General features: G+C 38.2%; 1 protein-coding gene across 1 annotated transcript in view; it reads left to right on the top strand.

The window, feature by feature from the left end:
* The window catches only part of SHOC1 (shortage in chiasmata 1), a 76308-nt gene that overhangs the window by 45044 nt on the left and 10287 nt on the right, over nucleotides 1-20977 (top strand). Inside the window, exons 20-25 of the mRNA XM_055124987.1 lie at nucleotides 3202-3271; nucleotides 4960-5138; nucleotides 6642-6759; nucleotides 9435-9546; nucleotides 14459-14580; nucleotides 17574-17664. Coding sequence (XP_054980962.1) covers nucleotides 3202-3271; nucleotides 4960-5138; nucleotides 6642-6759; nucleotides 9435-9546; nucleotides 14459-14580; nucleotides 17574-17664 — 692 coding nt within the window. The remainder of the gene's footprint in view (nucleotides 1-3201; nucleotides 3272-4959; nucleotides 5139-6641; nucleotides 6760-9434; nucleotides 9547-14458; nucleotides 14581-17573; nucleotides 17665-20977) is intronic.

Genomic DNA, 20977 nt, shown 5'->3' on the forward strand with positions numbered 1-20977 from the left:
TACTTTACTTTCTCTTTACTTTGGCTACATTCAATATTTCAACAAAAACCTCACTATTATTGTTAGGAGTTCCCCACTGGAGTCAGACCTGTTGTGAAGAGATATTAGGTCGCCGTGGCCGAGCAATTTTGGATTTCTGTACTTTAGCAACTAAGTCCAGGGAGATTTTTTCCAGGTATTGGATCATTGCAAGCTTGTAACCCTCATGTGTGTGGTCGTCATAATATGGCGCTCGCCACGCCCTTCACCCCCGGCAAGGAAAAAGGCGAGAGAGAGAAATACCTTTTCCCTCCTGGGCAGGCATGGGGCCTCGGCTTAGTTCTGTTTAGAGACGCTCTGCAAGGAGCTGCCCATACCAAACGTAGTTTAGCTGACCCCTGGAGTCATGCTCGTGCACACGTGCGGCCCCCAGGATCATATCTCGGCGGCAGGCCCCCAGTCTTTTTAAAAATTTTTTTAAAATTATTATTATTTTTAATAATAATAGTCACCGTGAGGTACAGTTACAGACTTACAAACTTTCGTGCTTACATTTCAGTCATACAATGATCGAGTACCCATCCCTCCACCAGTGCCCATTCTCCACCACCAATGTTCCCAGTACCCCTCCCATCACCCCACCTCACCCCCACACACACACCTCCTACACCTGTGGCAGGCGCATTCCCCTTTACTCTCTCTCTCTCCTTTAGGAGCCGACCCAGTCTTGATCCCAGACACCATAAACAATTTCCTGAGCTCTGCCGGAATGATATTTGAGCACAAAACCAAGAGCTGAGCATCATAAGGTGTAGGCCAAAATGAGAACAAACAAAAATACCCTTTGGCTATTTGGCTTTCCTCTATAAACTACATATTTTACCATCTCCCAAACTTTCTTTGTTCAAACCCTATGAAAATCCTTCAAAAGTTAGTTAAACTGGGCCAGAGGGATACAGCCTTGCCTTGAGTCAACCCTGGTTTGATCCCCATACAGTTCCCTGAGAACAGTCAGAGTGATGATTGTGTGCTGAACCAGGAGTAAGCCCTGAGTATTCCCAGGTGTGGGGAAGAAAAGTTAAACCATTTGTTCATGTATCCTTGATTTAAATAATTTCCCTCTATACTCTCAGATTCTAACCTGCATACTTTTTTTTTTGAATCACCATGAGATGGTTACAAGCTTTCATATGTGGGTTACAATCTCACAATGATCAAACACCCATCCCTCCACCAGTGCACATTCCCCACCACCGATATCTTGGATATCTCCCCCTTTCCCGCCCTCCCCCTGCCTTCATGGCAGACAATATTCCCCATACTCTCTCTCTACTTTTGGGAATTATGGCTTGCAACACAGACACTGAGAGGTCATCATGTTTGGTCCATTATCTACTTTCGGCGTGCATCTCCCATCTCAACTAGTTCCTCCAGCCGTCATTTTCTTAGTGATTCCTTCTCTTTTCCATCTGCCTTCTCCCCTTCGCTCATGAAGCAGGCTTCCAGCTATGGGGCAGACCTCCTGGCCCTTGTCTCTACTGTCCTTGGGTGTCAGTCTCATGTGATGTTATTCTATACTCCACAAATGAGTGCAGTCCTTCTCTGTCTGCCCCTCTCTTTCTGACTCATTTCACTTAGCATGATACTCTCCATGTCTATCCATTTATAAGCAAATTTCAAGACTTCATCTCCTAACAGCTGCGTAGTATTTCATTGTGTAGATGTACCAAAGTTTCTTTAACCAGTCATCTGTTTTAGGGCACTCAGGTTGTTTCCAGATTTTTCTAACCTGCATGCTTCTAAGGCACCATTTGCCACCCTGGGGTCACTGTCACTGTCATCCCATTGCTCATCAATTTGCTCAAGCGGGCACCCGTAATGTCTCCATTGTGAGACTTGTTGTTACTGTTTTTGGCATATCAAATATGCCACAGGTAGCTTGCCAGGCTCTGTCATGCCTGCGGGATTCTCTGGGTAGCTTGCTGGGCTCTCTGAGAGGGACGGAGGAATCAAACCCGGGTCGGCTGCATGCAAGGCAAACGTCCTACCTGCTGTGCTATCGTTCCAGCCTGCCACACTGGGATATAATAACATATTCTCTTGTCTTTTTTTCTCACCAAAATGTCAGCTTCTGAGTTTCAGTTATACATCAAACACCCACTCCTTCACCAGTGTACCTTTCCCACCATCAATGCCCAAGTATCCTTCCCACCATCCCCACCCCACGCCCTGCCTCTATGGCGGGCACTTTCCTTCTTTTTCTCTCTACTTTTGGGCATTATTGTTTACAAGACAGGTCCTGAGAGGTAGAGGCTGGATCACACTCCCTGTGCTCGGGGTTTACTGTTAGCTCCTGGGCAGGTATTAACTCCTGGCCGTAGTCAGGGCACCATTATGCAGTGCTACGGATCTAACTGGAGTCAGCCTCACACAAAGCAAGCGCTTCACCCCCTGTACTGTCTGTGGCCCCGTAAGATATTATATTTTAAATAATATGAATGCTCTTATAAATATAAAAAAGAAATACTTCTTTATATTTTCTTATTGTTATAAAAACTAATATTAAAGCAAGTCAAGTAAACATGAAATTACTAAGCATTTGCCCCATCCTTATTATAGCATGTCTTTGTGAACTTTACACATAGAATCTACTTTAGATAGAATCATCTACTAAATAAATTACATCTGCACAAAATAAATTATATGATGGTAAAGAAATTGTTTTTGAAATTGTAAATTATAATTAAGAAGAGTAAATCTAAGGATCAGGTAGTTCTCATGGAGCCTACTTGCCGGTAGAAAGGGAGAAAAGTTATTACTACTCATGGAAAGGAAGCTTCTTTCTGTTTAATTATGCACTTAAATTTTGGGCAGAAGAGAAAAAGGTGATTTGCTATGATTTTTATCAAAATAAAAGTTACTACACAGAATTGGTGTTTTATTTGATTGCCTTTAAATTTGTTTTCTCTTATATTTTTTTCTGTTTTACTCAATAAATTCAGAATATACATACAACATGCACACATAAGAAAAATAACTGTGATTCATACTTTTTGACACTCTAGACTTGAAATCTCAGTCCAGCAAACTGTATTTTAAACAGTTCATTTGTTCATAAACCTTGAGTTCATTTTTATGGTAGTGAAATATATGACACAATGAAAAATATACATGAACAAAACTCTGAAAGAAACTTTTTACATGTTACTCCTTGTTCCACAGGTTTTAAATTGACTGTCTTACATCCTAACGAAAGGAAAAAATATTTGGCATCCGGAAATGTTTTAAATGGGTAAAAATTTATTTCTTTATCTGTGGAGAACAGATATACCAGTCCACATAGGAAAAAATCACAATTTCTTGTAGAACTTAACCTTTACAAATATTAAATAAAACCTGAAATCTGTAACCCACGTAGTGTTATGACAGTATTTACTTAATTTTTAAAAGTTAAATTTTAAAAGTATTTTATTGAAATAATATTGTATTGCATTCTTTTATGTATGCAACATTATAAATCAACATCTGTAAGTATTAACAAAAAGGAACAACTTTTTCATTTTAGATTTAGTATATAAATTCTAGCAGAAATCTTTTTTTCCTATTTTTTATTGAGATGTCGTGGTTTAAAGTAATTCTTACATTATTGTTTTATACTTGTGATACTGCTTCACCATCCCTACCAACAGTTAATAACCCTCCCTTACTGTCCTGTTGTCTCTTCTGCATCATATAAACTTTAAGATAGGGAGTAATTGATTCTTTTTCACTCAAGGTTAAAAGGAAAATTACATAACAAGGTGGAGGACATGAGAGGTGGAGAATCTTGGGCACAGATTAGGGAAAAATTAAGTTTGATCTCTATACACATATGGTCCCCTGGGCTCTATCAGGAGTGATCCCTTAGCAAAGAGCCAGGAGTAAGCCCTGAATACAGCTGCATGTGACCATAAAGCCACCCCCACCAAAAGCTATGATTCTTGCCCTATTTTATGATGAAATTACCTCTTTATAAATTTGGCCTTCAAGTAATAATGAGAAGTTGTAAGTCAAATAAAAGTTCATAAAGCTATGCAGAAATACCACTTATTTTCTAGACTGATTTAAATAGAAAGCAGCAGGAGTTATATAAAATTTGAAGATGGGAAAGATAATTTTAAATTTAAGTATCCATTTTTGTTGCTAAAGTATTTATGAGTCCCATTGAGAAAACTAAAATTCCATTTTTTTTTTTTTTTTGCTTTCTGGGTCACTCCTGGCGATGCACAGGGATTACTCCTGGCTCATGTACTCAGGAATTACTCCTGGCAGTGCTCAGGGCACCATATGGGATGCTGGGAATCGAAGCCGGGTCGGCCACGTGCAAGGCAAACGCCCTCTCTGCTGTGCTATCTCTCCAGCCCCTAAAATTCCATTTTTAACTTGTTAGATAATCTTTACTTTAAAGACTTTCAAAGAAAACCTGACATGGATAAGAAAATGAGATTAAGGGGCTGGAGCAATAGCACAGCAGGTAGGTCGTTTGCCTTGCATGCAGCCGTCCTGGGTTCGACTCCCAGCATCCCATATGGTCCCTGAGCACTGCCAGGAGTGATTCCTGAATGTATGATCCAGGAGTGACCCCTGTGCATTGCTGGGTGTGACCCAAAAAGAAAAAAAAAAGAAAGAAAATGAGAATTATTTCTCCTGAAAATTTGTCTATTACTGACAGAACTTAGGCCATAGAATTAGGATTCCTTAAATTTAAAGAAAAGGAAGATTTTTATATCCTGCTTTTAAAAAAGTTTTCACCATCAGAAAGAAATAAGAAAGTATATTAGCACAATTGGAGAACAGAATAGAAAACATAATAATATCATTCCAAGATAAATACATTTAAAGTGGAATAGCAAAAAAAATCAAACCCACTATATCTTTTCATATGCTAAATTAATAATTGCCCAATATAATTCCATATTCTTGGCTTTCTTTTCTCTTCAGTACAAGTTCCTGTGTAGTTGTACATAATCAATACATTGGAGCAGATTTTCCCTGGAGTCATTTCTCATTTGTGGTGGAATACAATTATGTAGAAAATTCTTGTTGGACCAACCACTGCAAAAAATTGAATATTCCTTACATGGCTTTTAAAGTGATTCTTCCAGACACTGTTTTAAAGAGTAAGGATATGAACTAAATTTCTTCTTTTGCTCTGTTAGAATAAAAATTTTCTGTTTTCTGTTTCTGGTCTAAGGAAAGAGAATAAGTTATGACATTAAAAGATTCAATTCAAAGCTCTAATCTCACCACTCTGTGACACTGGTAATATCCTTTTAACTCATATTTCATGTTCTTTATTTGTAAAATACATTTTGTGGATTTTATTTGTCTTCATCCTATTAGCCTCCAGATATTTTACTTACACAGCACAATTTTATTACAATTCTATCTGATCTTGATCTTATACACTAATGCAAAATTAATTGTTAATTAAGTTATAGTGGAAATGTAACCATGATTTAGAACAATTTTAATATGCAATATTAAACCGCAAATAATTAGAAAATAGTCTAAAGCTACTTCACATATCGTTTCCTTTGTGTTTGTGTTTTCCTTTGTGTTTCCTTTTCACGTGACTAAGTTTGAAATTCTCAGATCTATTAATAAAAAGTCTATGCGGGCGCTGGAGCGATAGCGTTTACCTTGGTGAGGCCAACCCGAGCTCGATTCCCAGCATCCCATATGGTCTCCCAAGAACCGCCAGGAGTATTTCTGAGTGCGTGAGCCAGGAGTAACCCCAGTGCATCGCCAGGTGTGAGGTGTGACCCCAAAAGGAAAAAAAAGTCCATGCAGTACATTTTTAGATCCATCTCTTTCCATTCTTGCCACAAATTACTTTCTGTCCATTTCAAGTATGAATAGGGAGTCCGAATTCTGAGATATTCCAGCACAATGCTAAAAGTACAGTCATCATACAATTTTGATGTTTAGAATTTTAAAAAAAATAGAATCAAAAGGGCTTGGGCGTTGGACCACATCTGCCTGTGCTCAGCATGGTTCTTGGAGTCTGCTCAAGGCAGTGCTTCAGAGCATGTGGTGCCAGGGATTGAACCAGGACCACCCACATGCAAAGCATAAGCAGGAGCCCTTAAAGCCATTTCTCTAGCCCCTGTGTAGATATTATTCAGTAAATTGTGTATTTTGATAAATAATCCATTTCTCTAGTGAGGTTTTTATTCTTTTCCTATTTATATCATTTCCTTTATATTGTTATGCATCACTTTCAATTTCTATATAAATTCCTATGTATGCAGACAAAAATTCAGTACACTTAAATAAGTAGATTTTAACATTCAGATAGAATATGATCCTATTTGCTTTTTTCTTTTTTTTTGTCTGAGTGTACATGTGTATTATAGATAAGTATATGCAAAAACATCTGGAAGTACACAGTAAACTGGTTTTTAGCATAGAGTGGTTTTGCTAGCTTTTGTCTCTAGTAGGACAACATGGCTTTTCATTCATTCTTGAGAACTTTGTTCTGATTTCTGATTTTTACAGAGAATATTAATATTATTTTCCTCTTTGAATTTATTTATGCCTATTATTACAAATTCAGTTATAAAAGAGATACGTAGGGGTGAGAAAAAAAGAGAAACATTCATAAATTTTGTTTTCTTTAGGAAGCACTTTGTTGGATAGATTTGGTGGTTTCCTTTTAGAAATTCAGATTCCTTATGTATTTTATGCCTCTGAGGGACTTCTTAATAATCCAGAAATACTTCAGTTGCTAGAATCCAGGTAAGTGCTTAAATTAAAATTTTGAGTCAAAGCATCTCTTTCTACATATATATAGACATATTCTACTTGTTTAAATATTACTCTTCATGTGATACTATTTCTGATTCCAGTCTGAAATTATCACTGTTTTATTGTATCACTGTCATCCGTTGTTCATCGATTTACTCGAGCGGGCACTGGTAACGTCTCCATTCGTCCCAGCCCTGAGATTTTAGCAGCCTCTCCTTACTCGTCTTTCCCAATGAGTCTTTCCCTCTATATTGGAGGCTCTTTCAGGGTCAGGGGAATGAGAGCCATTATTGTTACTGTTTTTGACATATCAAATACACCACAGGTAGCTTGCCAGGCTCTGGCATGCAGGCGGGATACCCTTGATAGCTTGCCGGGCTCTCTGAGAGGCATATACATATATTTCCCTTTATGTTTTGTTGCCTACTGTCTGAAACCCATCAAATATGGTGTGGTATTTATGGAAAATGGGTAGGGAGTGTCTTATGATGTGTCACGAGTCTCCATAGAGATCAAGAATTACAGAGTTTTAGAACTGAAAGTATGACTCTTTGTTCTTTTTCTTTTGGGTCACACCCGGCGATGCACAGGGGTTACTCCTGGCTCATGCACTCAGGAATTATTCCTGGCGGTGCTCGGGGGACCATATGGGATGCTGGGAATTGAAGCCGGGTCAGCCATGTGCAAGGCAAACGCCCTACCGGCTGTGCAAGCTCTCCAGCCCCATTGACATATTTGTTCCTGTAGCATTTATCAGGAAGCTAAATTCTATTTAGTGCAACCAGTCTATGCTTAACGTCTTTTACAAATCACAACCTGTGTTAAGTGCTGGAAATGTCAAGATGAATAAGACATCATTCCTATCAAATGAACGCCAGTCTAGCAGGAGAAATAGAGAAACAAAGGGTACAATGTGTCCCTTGCAACGCTTGTAACCCTTCACAAGGGCGCTTGCCAGTCACGGAGTAAAAATAGAAACAATGGCTTAGGGTCCACACCAGTGATGTGGTTAATGATCAATAGTTGATTGCTTTGTGTAATCACTTTTTCTTTCTTCTATATCAATGCTTGCTTCACTATGCTTACATGAATTTACTGGGTGCCAGGACATGGGCCCAGTGAGTTAAACTAATTTTGTGGGTGATTATGAATATGACAGGTACGGCAGGATGTGTTTTTTTCTAACCAAAAGCCTGTGCTCTGCTGGGAGGCTGCTGCTCTTGCCTAGCAGGACAGCGCACCAGCTGGTGTGAATACATGCCTCCAAAATTTATTTGTTGATGTCTCTATGTCTCCTTTGATCATGAACTCAAAAATTTTGGGGCTCATGTGGGATTTGATGGTGAACCGCAGCACAATAGATACCTGTGGAATTATAGAAGACTAATTGCCCAGATAATTTTTCAACTTATGCTTTCCCCATAGAATACACCATCAGAACTATTGAAGATTATCCCTTTTTGTAATATATAAGATATATATCAATTTTGGGGTAATATTCTTATTGAAAATTAATTTTGAGTGCATTTCTTTTGCCACCAGAAAATATTAAGTGTCAGCATGGGAATTTTTTTCCCTGTGAATTTTTATATGGTCCATCTTTGAATTATTGATAATGTGGTGAGATTTTTTTTTTTGGTGGAAGGATTTTTAAATACCTCCTGAGGAATACTCTATGAAGATCTAAGTGAAGTCTCAAGCTTTTATACCTCTAGTTCTCAAACATTCTGTATCAAATTTTGAACATTTTTGTATCAAACATTGCGTATCAAACATTGAACATTCTAAATAGAAGACATTTTTTCTTAGCACAGAGTTGCTAGCCAAAGGCTTTATATATTAAGGAATTATAATTGTACTGTTCCCTTTATTAAAGTACAGTTCTATTTTTCATATTTGTTTTTATATATTAAGTTTGTAGGGAAAATCACAGAAAACTATGAGTTTATAAAACAATTTTAGGGAGAATAACTAAAAGTTCTGATAATTGCTGAATGTTTTTTATTCATAAAAGTGTTAGCTTTCATGAATACATATATAGAGCTAGAATAAATTGATCAAGATATTGGTAATAATATTATAAACCATAATATTTAGCAAAATAACTAGAGCAAAATGCATCTCAACTAATTTGTTATCTATACTAAATAAATTGATTTCATTCCTCAAACTTATACACTTATATATATTTAGTTTTGTTTTGGTGTCACACCCAGCAATGCTCAGGGGTTACTCCTGGTTCTGCACTCAGGAATTATTCCTGGTGGTACTCAGGGGTCCGTATGGGATACTGGGGATCTAATCCAGGTAGGCCTTGTGTAAGACAAGTACCCTAATCACTGTACTATCACTCTAGCCCTTTATTCCTCAAATGTATAAAGTAGAATACATTTATATATAAAAGACAAAGCACAGTGATTCAAATAATTTAATATACAGGAGACTAATACAGTTTAAAGAATTGTCTTTTGGGGACTGGAGAGATAATACAAGGGTTAAGGTGCTTGCTTTGCTCACAGCCAACCCTGGTTTGATCCTCAGCACTGCATATGGTCCCCTGAGTACCACCAGTAGCCATCTCTGAGCACAGAACCAGGAGTAAGCCTCCCCTGCAAAAAAGTTCTTTTCTATTTTATTGTTTAATTCACAAATATTGTATTTTACAGTTACAATATCACCCTAGTGGAAAGATGCTGCAATGAGTCACTGAAACTTTTTGGAGACACAGAGCATTATGTAGTAATGACAATTAATGAACATACTGCCATAATTTTGCAGGTAAAACTATATAGTAAAAAAATAAATACATACAACTGTATATAGAGCTTAACTGTAATATATTATTCTTTCCAAAACTGAAAATTAGCCACAGTGCTAAAATTATCATAGTGTAAAAGTTACTAAACTTCTTTTTATTATTTTTTGTAGGATAACATTGGTTTGCCCTTCCTCCCTGGCCGTAGGGAACTTAGGTTTATTGGGTTACTCCCATTGCAGTGCTCCCATTCCTCTGTGTTTATTTGTAACTTCTTTCTTTGTGTTCTGCTAACTTGTAAATATTGCTTTTCTCTTTTCCTTAAGTCCTTTGCATAGTTAATTTAGAGCAATGTCCTTTTTATATAGACACAGGAAGACACTTAATGCTATGCTTTTGTAACTTGGGAGTTAATTGACTCTGAATGATATTCACCCCTGGGCATCTGTTCTCTCAACTTAAGCCTCAGTTGTCCTTACTTCCCAGCACTCCAAAAGCAGGGTCCCAATGAGGGACTGGATGGACCCAGGGCAAGCAGTGAGCTACCCTGGCATCAAAGTGGGCCTGGCCAAAGTGCCATAATACTTAACTATAAGTTAAGAGTATGGTCATGGACAATCTGCCATGATCCAAAAAGTAACATCTAGACTAGGAACCTGCTAGGGTTAGGAAAGATTAATCTGGCCTGAGCACTGTAGTCTGAGATCTATAGTGAGACGTCCCCAGGAGAGCTACCCTACAAGCTTAATGTATACCTTACTGTGTCCTTAGAAAATAACAAATACTATGAAGTAGAATTAAGATGTTAATTAAGATATTAATTTAGTTATTGGACTGTGGAGAGGAGAAAAACCCCTAGGTGGGATTTCCCTCCCTTGAGCTGGATCAGTGATCAGGAAGGGCTTTTGATATGTTGAATGTGCTACCAGATGGGATGTGGTGTCTACCTCCATTGCTGGGGAGTTGGTGAGAGACTAAAGAGACCAGGGCAGCAAAATGGAGCACGGAGAGACTAGCAAGGGAGACAGAGGGAGAAGAATGTAGGGGAAGAATGCAGGACCAGGCATGTGGAGAGATGAGAGATGAGGCTGAGAGTGAGAGAGCGGAAAGATGAACAGGAGAGATTAGAGGAGACAGGAATTCGGGACAATGTGAGACTAGAATGAAGGGCTCAGGAAACTGGAACAGGTGCGTGCGGAGAATGGAATAAACGGCTACCAATCATCAACCGGCCTGGCGGCCTCATTTCCTCCTTCGGCCGCCCATGGCACGGGCCGCCCCAGGAGGGGAAGCGGCCTGAGACCACCAAATGAGAGGGAAAGGCGCCAGAGCTCTCCTTAGCCACCTGGAGATTAAACAATTTTTAACATACTTTAGAAGACAAACAATGAGATTAGGCTAGAATCTATAAAATATGCCAGAGACATACGACAGAATTCTCCAGGAAAAGGACTTCAGAGGTGTTTTCAGTGACTTAATTCCATTGGAAAGATAACAAATCTGTTTGGTAAAGCTGCCTTCTGAGTTGAAGAGCAAATGTGAAAATATAAGCTGTGTGGAAACACAGAGCTCTGTTAGACATCCATTATAAAAACCTATTTGGGGACCTTTCGCTTGCTGCTCTGTCATCTCAGGTGACGCTTGCCTCCAGCTGACATCACTGGTCCTACACTGGGCTGCTCAGCCACATGCAGAGCAATGAACTCAGACCTCCTTTTAATGCCAAGCATAAAAGTCAAATCAAAATGGATTAAATACTTGTTATCAGACCTGAATCCATAAAGTACAGAGGAAAACATTAGCAGAACTCTCCATGACATTGAAGCTAGAGGGACCTTAAAGGATGGCCAGGCAAGTGGAGCAAAGATTAACAAACAGGGACTACATTAAATTAAGGAGCTTCTGCACTTCAAAGGAACTGATGACCATGATACAAAGAAAGCCCAAAGTGGGAGAAATGATTTGCCCACCACTCATCTAATAAAGGGTCAATATTAGGACATAAAATGCTCATAGAATTTTACAAGAAAAAATCCAACTCCACAAAAAAACGGGGAGAAAAGATGATCAACTTCCTCAAAGGAGATATACAAATGGCCAAAAACAGGTATATAAAAAAATTCTCTTCATCACTAATTACCCAGAAAAATCAAGTCAAAACAACAGTAAGATTTCACTTCACACCAGCGAGACTGGCACTCATCAAAAGCAAACATCAACCAGTTTTGGTGTGGATGCAGGGGGGAAAAAGGACTCTCATTCACTGCTGGCGGGAATGTTAACTAGTCCAGCCTTTTTTGCAGATAATATGTACATTACTCAAAAATCTAGGAATTGATCTTTCATCTAACCCAGAAATTCCACTCCTGGAAATGTGCCCTAAGGGTGTCAAAACACAACGCAGAAAATATGTCTGCATTCTTATATTTATTGCAGCATATACATATATTTATATATATCAGCATGATACTCTCCAAATCCATTCATACATCAGCAAATTGCATGTTTTCACCTTTTCTTACAGCTGAGTATTATTCCACTGTGAAAATGTGCTATCATGCTGAGTGAAATAAGTCAGAGGGAGAGGTATAGACACAGAATGATCTCACTCCCAGGCAAGATATAAATAAATAGTAGGAGACTAAATAAAGCCCAAAGGCAAAAGAAACAAAGAGCAGGAGAACTGGTTCTTAGTATGAAGCTTGCCAGTTGGGAGTTAGGTCAGGGAAGGGATCACTGTTACAACGATGATGAAGACATGCTGGGCCAGGACTAGGTGCTTTAAGGAGGTAAAAGTGGTATGCATGATACTCTATCAGTAACAGTATTGCAAACCATATTGCTTAAAAGAGGGGTTGGGGGAAGGAAAAAATAAAAAAAGGTGCTTGCCATGGAGATAGGCTGGGGTGTGGGAGGGAAACTGGGGACACTGGTGGAAGAAAATGGACAATGGTGAAGACATTGGTGTTGGAACATTGTACACCTGAAACTAAATCATGAATAACTTTTTTATTCAGTGATTCAATTATTTTAAAAAAAGAAAGAAGGGAGCTGGAGTAATAGCACAGCAGGTAGGGTGTTTGCCTTGCACACGGCTGACCTGGGTTCGATTCCCAGCATCCCATATGGTCCCCTGAGCACTGCCAAGAGTAATTCCTGAGTGCAGAGCCAGGAGTAACCCCTGTGCATTGCCAGGTGTGACCCAAAAAGCAAGAAAGCAAGAAAGAAAGAAAGAAAGAAAGAAAGAAAGAAAGAAAGAAAGAAAGAAAGAAAGAAAGAAAGAAAGAAAGAAAGAAAGAAAGAAAGAAAGAAGGAAAGAAAGGAAAGAAGAAAAGGAAGAAAGAAAGAAGAAAAGGAAGAAAATTTTAAAAAGACATTTTCATCCCTATGTTCCTTGCAGCACTATTCACAATAGCCACAATCTGAAACAGCCCAAATGTCCAAGATAGATGACTGGATAAAAATTATAGTACATGTACACAGTGAAACAGTACTTGGCTATGAGATTAGATTATGCAATTTACAAATATTGGATGGATCTGGAGAGTAGTATGCTAGGAGAAGGACAGACACAAAATGATCTTTCTCATATCACTGTCACTGTCACTGTCATCCTGTTGCTCATTGATTTGCTCCAGCGGGCACCGGTAATGTCTCCATCATGACACTTGTTTGTTACTGTTTTTGGCATGTTGAATACACCAGGGGTAGCTTGCCAGGTTCTGCCGTCTGGGCAAGATACTCTCCGTAGCTTGCCGGGCTCTCCGAGAGGGGCGGAGGAATCGAATCTGGGTCGGCCACATGCAAGATGAATGCCCTACCGCTGTGCTATCACTCCAGCCCGATCTTTCTCATATGTGGAGTATAAAGAAACGTGGTAGGGGAATTAGAAAAAAAAAAGGTAAACAGATGCACAAGGAAATAGTAACTGCTGCAAACTGGTTTCCAGGAAGAATCTCACCGTGGGGGAGAGAGGAGAAGGAGGGAAGAAGGGGACATTAGACAATGGTAAATGGAGGTGGACACTCAGTTGGGGACACTCTGGAGTGCTAGTGCTAGAATTTTTAAGTATGAAACTCCACTCAACAGTTTTATTAACCACATTGTGTAAACTGTAAAGAAACAAAACAAAACCTTTTCAGTGTACATTATTCATGACTTTTAAGACATACTTTCATTGAATTGCTTTAAAAGTTTATTAATGACAGGTGAAACATGATTAGTACCATAACAAGACCCAAGTATAAAGTAAAATTTAATGTAATATATATTAGATTCCAGAGTTGAAAATGTATATATGTAAATGAGAATAGGCATTTTATTACAGTGTATTAACTGGTTTTAATTTTCTTATTTACATTGTTCAAAATCATATAGTAATTGTTAATTGGCCCTTACTGACTTAGTTTCTGATCATTCTATTTGCCAGGTTCTAAAATTTTGTTGGAAGAAGCAATATAAAGTAAATTTATTATGTGCCTAAGGGGACAGGTTGGGATTGGGAGGGAACCTGGGAATATTGGTGAAGGGAAGGTCACACAAATGGTTTTGGAACACTAAATGATTTTGGAACGCCAAACAACTGTATAATGAACAACTTTGTAAATCACGGTATTTTAATAAGAATTAACTTTTAAAAATAGCTTACTTTGCATTCCCCATAGGAAAAATCCTCTAAGGACTTTTCCCAAAATAGGGAGGCACTCTGTATGCTGTTTTGTCATATATAGCATTTTGAGAGACATACAAATCCTTCTTACTGAAGCAATCATTAACTATACTATTTCCAAGTGTGACTTTAATTTTTCAGTGCAATAGGAACCCATTCCTATGTTTCTCCTCATATCATCATTTATATGACATAGATTATAAAAATATGGTCAAATAATTACATAACAACTCTTTAACCAAGAAAATATTTTTATTTCTTGGCAGGACCTCGAAGAATTAAATTCTGAGAAGGCATCAGACAATATTGTTATGAGATTAATGGCATTATCTTTCCAATACAACTATTGTTGGATAATTTTATATTTCAAAGACACAGTTAACTCAGAGTAAGTAAACATTTCTTCATCCAAATTCATGTTCATATTTGAATCACTCAGTTCTCCTCTGAAGCAGAAGTCAGTTTTCCACTTACTCATGGTATATTTGCCCCAGAAGTTCCATGTGAATTATTTTCCATCCTCCATCTCACTAAGAATCTCTGCTTTAAGTATTTCTCTCATTATTTTTTAATTCTAAACCAGTCTTTCTCAAAAACAGTCCCTTCGCTCCACACTCTTCAGCACTGGAATAATGCACTGACTAGTAGTAATCTTGGGTGCGTTGTGAGGGGGCACTTTGTTTGCTTAAAGAAGATACATTTTATAGGGACCACTGAGTAATTTCTTTTTATAAGATGGGGATAGTAAGCTAAAAACGTTTGGGATTTTCTTGTTTTAGACTTTTTTTCCTAAAAGATAACTTATTCTTTTTTTTTTTCTTTTATTCGTTCACCATGTGGAAAGTTACAAAGCTTTCAGGTTTAAGTCTCAGTTATACAATGCTCAAACACCCGTCCCTTCACCAGTGCACATAAGATAACTTATTCTTAAATCACTTCTCTCTAAAATTTTTACTAAATTTACCAACTAAATGGCATCTTGCTATACTTAATCATTGAATAAGTAAATTGGTAATCAAAATTTAAAAATCCATGTCAAGACATTGGTTTTGAAGAGTCATCATATGACACTTCTTTCCTTTATCTTTTATGCTTCTATACTACTTCCACTTCTCCTTTTCTATAATCCGTATTTCCTTCCTACCTCTACTGTCTCTCAAAGGTAATTTATTACTGTGCCTCTCTTGTATTTCAGGTTTTATCTCTGCATTTTCCAATTTTTTAAAAATTGAGGTTGGGCTGGAGCAATAGCACAGCGGGTAGGGCGTTTGCCTTGCACACGGCTGAGCCGGGTTCAATTCCCAGCATCCCATATGGTCCCCTGAGCACCGCCAGGAGTAATTCCTGAGTGCATGAGCCAGGAGTAGGCCCTGTGTGCATTGCTGGGTATGACCCCCAAAAAATATTGAGGTAACTGTGGTTTATAAGAACAAATGTTTATATTTTAATAGTATATAAAAATAATTTATCTTTCACTTCTATGGAATGTGAAGGTCTATTATAAGTGTTTTTTCTGGAAACTTAAATTCCATGGCATTTTTTATCTTCTACTACTAATTTTTTATCTTCTAATACTAGCTATTTTTCCTTTCCGACTATACCTGAACTCCTTTCTTCCTCTCTTATCAATTGAAAGGCCTATCTATACCCACACTTCAGTTATCCTTCTGCTATAATCACTCCATATTTTGAACCCCTGTCTCACTTTAAAACTTCTAATATGTATCTCTCATTTTCTGTTAAATATTTCCACTCTTATTCCACAGCTACCCAATCTGACATGTTTAAGTATGAACGAAGTTCTAAATCCCCTCCCAAAAATGATATCTTGCTTTTTGCTTGTTTTTGAACCACATTCACCAGTGCTCACAGCTTACTTCTGGTTCTAGCTTAAGGAATCATTCCTAAAGAGGCTTGGGGAACATATAATTGAGTTTCAGGGATCAAACCCAGGTGAACTAAGTGCAAAACAAGCACCTACCTAATGTACTCTCTCTAACCTTGTCCTCTTCATTTCTAAGGCTGGAAAAAAATACTATAGGTTCAGGCACACACTTTTTTTTCTTTCTGAACCACAGTTCAGATTCTCATTATTTTATGTGAGCCATTATAATAGACTACCAGTGTTTCCCGGTTTCCCACCGCCCAGTGGGTCATTGGAACTCTCCATAATCTGTTGTGCATTCAATATTCTTTTTTGTTTTGTTCTGTTTTGTTTTGTTTTGAGGGTCACACCTGCTGGTGCTCCATTTCTATACCTGGCTCTGTGCTCAATCTCACTCCAAGCAATTCTTGCAGGACTAGGCAGTTCTAGGAATGAAACCCAGGCCTTCTGTATGCAAAGCATGTGCTTCAGCCACTTTGAGCCCTCTTTGACCAGTAAACTCAACACTAGGCTCTTACTCCACTCTGATAAAATGTATCCACTGACTCCCCTATTTTCTACTGAATATATACAAATAACTTGCCATAATATTCAGTCTTCAGAATATAACCCTAACCTATATTTTCAGGCATAATTCTCAGTTATTCATTTCAACCAGACTGGTTTCTGGCTCACAAATATGATTTATTTTCCCATTCCTACTATGCTTATATTTTTCTCTATCTTTTTTTTAATCTTTTTTGGGGGTCACACCCAGTGATGCTCAGGACTTACTCCTGGCTTTGTACTCAGGAATTACTCCTGGCGGTGCTCAAGGGACCATATGGGATGCTGGGAATCAAACCCAGGTCAGCCGCGTGCAAGGCGAACACCCTTCCCGCTGTGCTATTGCTCCAGCCCCTATTTTCTCTATCTTAACATTATTCTCTACTTTGTCCCACTCTTTTATCTTCTGAAATTGTGTCTGTTTTCTCAGGACATCCAGAATAATATTCCTTTTTCTACCTTTTTTTTTTTCTTTTTTTGGTTTTGGTTTTTGGGCCACACCCAGCTCTGGGGTTACTCCTGGCTCTGCACTCAAAATTACTCCAAGCAGTGCTCAAGGGACCATATTGGATGCTGGGGATAGAATCTGGGTCGATTGCGTGCAGAGCAAATACCCTGCCTGCTGTACTGTCTTTCCAGCCCCTCTAAGTAATCTTTTCTAAGTATAACAGTCATTCACACAAGTATTTAGTTGTGACCATCCCATTCATTGAATTCTTGACACCATTTTTTTTTCCTGTTACTTACCACATTTTACTTTATATTATCATTTTGGAGTACCACCCCTACAGAATCAAGCACATTGTTTACATTTGCTAGATACTTGGTAGTTATTGATTGAACGAGTGAATTTCCATACTAATATTCTTTTGAAGGGGAGTACTTGGGGTTGAACTCATTAGCATGATCAGCTTTCAAGTGAGTATATATAAAATAATAATTGTTTTTAGGTACCATCTTACAGAAAAGACCCATCAGCACCTAGCACAGCTTTATGCAGCTTTGGTTTCCTGTGGGCTAAAATCAGAACTGGATGTAAAGGTACATTTTTCCTAAATGTTTGTTCATAAATCAAAATTATACTCAAACTCAAGTACCCAGTGAGAAATATCAAATGAGTAAACTAAAAACTGCTAAAAAGCCAAATAAGGAACAATTTCAAATTTTCTTATTTTTTTTTCTTTTTGGGTCACACCTGGTGATGCACAGGGGTTACTCCTGGCTCATGCACTCAGGAATTACTCCTGGTGGTGCTCAGGGGATGATATGGGATGCTGGGAATTGAACCTGGGTCTGCCACATGCAAGGCCTTACCAGCTGTGCAAAGCAATTACCCTACCTGCTGTGCTCTCTCTCTCTCTAGCCCCTAAAAGTCTTTACTTTAAAATCACATTTTACTTCTAATTACTACATAGATTATTTTCTTTTTTGGTACCTAGGAATGAACTCAGGGCTTCACACATGCAAAGCATGTGCTCTACCACTAAACTACATCCCTGCTCCCTCAGACGTTTTTGAATCTTAGGAAAACATGAATTAAAATATTCATTCTTTGACAAAAACAAAACAAAACAAACTGCTCTTTTAGGATCAGGAATATAGCCACAAATCATAGAACATATGCTCTGCATGTGTGACGCCCTGGGTTTGATCCCTAGTACCACAGGCCTATTGGGTATGACCATGGTTCCCAAGTACCAACTACTGGGTGTACTGGAAGCAAGAACAAAATGTTCTTATAAAAGATAGACAAAGTTGTAGGGTCCACAGGGACAGAATGGCTGGTAGGGTACTTCCCTTTCATCCAGCCAACTGGGATTTAACCCCAGGCACCCCAGTTCTCATCCAAGACCTGCTAGAAGTGATTCCTGAGTACAGAGTCAGAAGCCCTGAACACAGCTTGGTGTGTATGGCCCAAAAAACCAAAAATTTTTAAAAAAAAATTTTTTAAGTTCTTATCTGGTATGTAAAGAAAATCTTTTGACATAAATAACTTGATCTCTAATTAGTCTCCTTTCTGGGCCCTTTTTCTCAGTGTTGTCATTGCAATTTAAACAATTTTTTCCAAATTCAAGACTAAGCTCTCTTCTATTTTAACTATTATTTCCTTCATAAACTCAGACATTCTCACAAATTCAGTTATTTTTTTGGGTATAATTCTTAAATTTTTCCTGACTTATGATTCTATACCTATATTCTAGCATTCTACTGGAAATCTTCACAGAAACGTCCCATAGGTACCTCAAACTCTGCATATCTAAAACACAATTTCATGTCCTCTCCCAAATTTATTTTATGGTATTACTATCTCATTCACTTCCTGGAATTAAGTTTTGGGGGGAGATTGGGAAACATTTATTTATTATTTTATTCTTGGCCTAGTCTACATGTGCCAAATTGGCTCTTGATAAATATTTGTTACTGAGTTGAATTTCCTTGCTCATTCCTTCCATAACTTCCTACTTCATTCAAAATAGAGTTGAAACTCAGCTGACTGCTGATTTCACCCCTGGTATAACTTCCTTTAGCCTTGCTCTACTCATCACTTTCGGACTATCCCCTCTACACTATCACCTCTGCCACTGCACATGGCACAAACATGACATTCTGGCCCGTCTTCCACCAAGAATGGTACTTCCCTCCTCTCACTTCCATCCTTCCTAGTTCTTTTTTCTGCCCAGCTCAAAACCACTAGAAATAAAATGTAGACTGGTCCTTTTACTTTTTGAAAACATTTTGAGCTGGGAAGATAGCTCAAGTGGTAGACACAGTCTTTGCATGTAGGAGGTCCCTAGTTAGATCTTCAGCATCATGTGACAATTCCCCCACTCCACCCCAAACCCTGCCATCATCAGTGGGTGTAGCTGTGGAGGCCCCTACACTGCCTGGTGTAGCCTCTATTTCTTCTGGGCCAGTCCCAGAAGTACTGTCACTGGCTGGAACATCCATCCAGCAGAGTCACACTCAAGGTTGAATATTGCTGGAGTGACCCACACACACATTTCTGGAGAAACCTTGATTAAAAAAAAAAAAGATCTGTGATGAATTATAGTTTTATCTCACTACTCTTTCTAGAGTCAGTTTTCACTTTTTTTGGTTTTGTTTTGAGGCCACAACCAAGCGATGCTCACAAGTTACTCCTGTGTCTGCACTCAGGAATTACACCCGGTGGTGCTCAAGGGACCATATGGAGTGCTGTGGATTGAATCCAGGTTGGCCGTGTGCGATGCAAATGGCTACCTTCTGTGCTACGGCTCGCACCCAGTAATATCTCACTCAGTTTCGCTTCTTAGCTAATAGTAAGCTGTTATAGATAAAGTACACTTTAGAAATCACTTATTCCAGGGCCGGAGCGATAGCACAGCGGGTAGGGCGTTTGCCTTGCACGCGGCCGACCCAGGTTCGATCCCCGGCATTCCATATGGTCCCCCAAGCACCGCCAGGAGTAATTCCTGAGTGCAAAGCCAGGAGTAACCCCTGAGCATCGCTGGGTGTGACCCAAAAAGCAAAAAAAAAAAAAATCACTTATTCCTTAATATACAGGGTCTACAACACCAGTTGTATATAAACATCTTGTTTATATACACCAGTGTGTGTATGTGTGTGTGTATGTACATATACTTCTCAGGTATAGAATTGTTTTATGTCTATTATTCATGTGAAAGAAAAACTGTCATAGTTTATTTTAAGGTTCATATGGACTGTGTTTCTTAAACTTTCTACAGTACAGATACTTTTATTTCTAAGTATGATTGCTTAAGGCATTGTCTTTCTGCCCACGTTAAACTCCTCATGCGTGAACTGTTTTTCAGACAAATCAAGAAGATGAAGTAGATGATAAAGGTAGTAGATTACCTTTCAGGTGGTAGTGAAATGGAAAAAAGAAAGCTGCCATTTCAAAAGAGAAAGAGGCACAGAATATTAAGAAAAATTATTTTAGTGTTAAGTTTAGTTATATTGACACACACATTCTTAGAAAGATATCTGAGTATTAAGAGAGCCAAAACTGAAAGAATAATCCCCAAATACAAGCAATGACTATTTTAAGTCAAAACCTTATTTTTTTCTTTTTGTACACAGCACCAAATTCATCTGTAATTATACTGTATTTTTTCAACTTTGTTTTAAAAATTCTTGTCCTATAATAATTTGAGAACACTAGGTTTAGCCTAGAAAAAGCAAAATATTAATTATTACTAATGATATTTAAGTTGCTTTACTTCTATTATAGATACACTATATAACACCAAGTATATTTAAGACTGCTATTAAGTGCCAAATAAATATGAAGGAAAACTGCATTCCAAAATTTGAATCTACAGGGAAATCATATTTAGGGAAGAAAATTGTTTAT

The sequence above is a fragment of the Sorex araneus genome, chromosome 1 (genome assembly GCF_027595985.1).
Source record: "Sorex araneus isolate mSorAra2 chromosome 1, mSorAra2.pri, whole genome shotgun sequence".
NCBI lineage: Eukaryota > Metazoa > Chordata > Mammalia > Eulipotyphla > Soricidae > Sorex > Sorex araneus.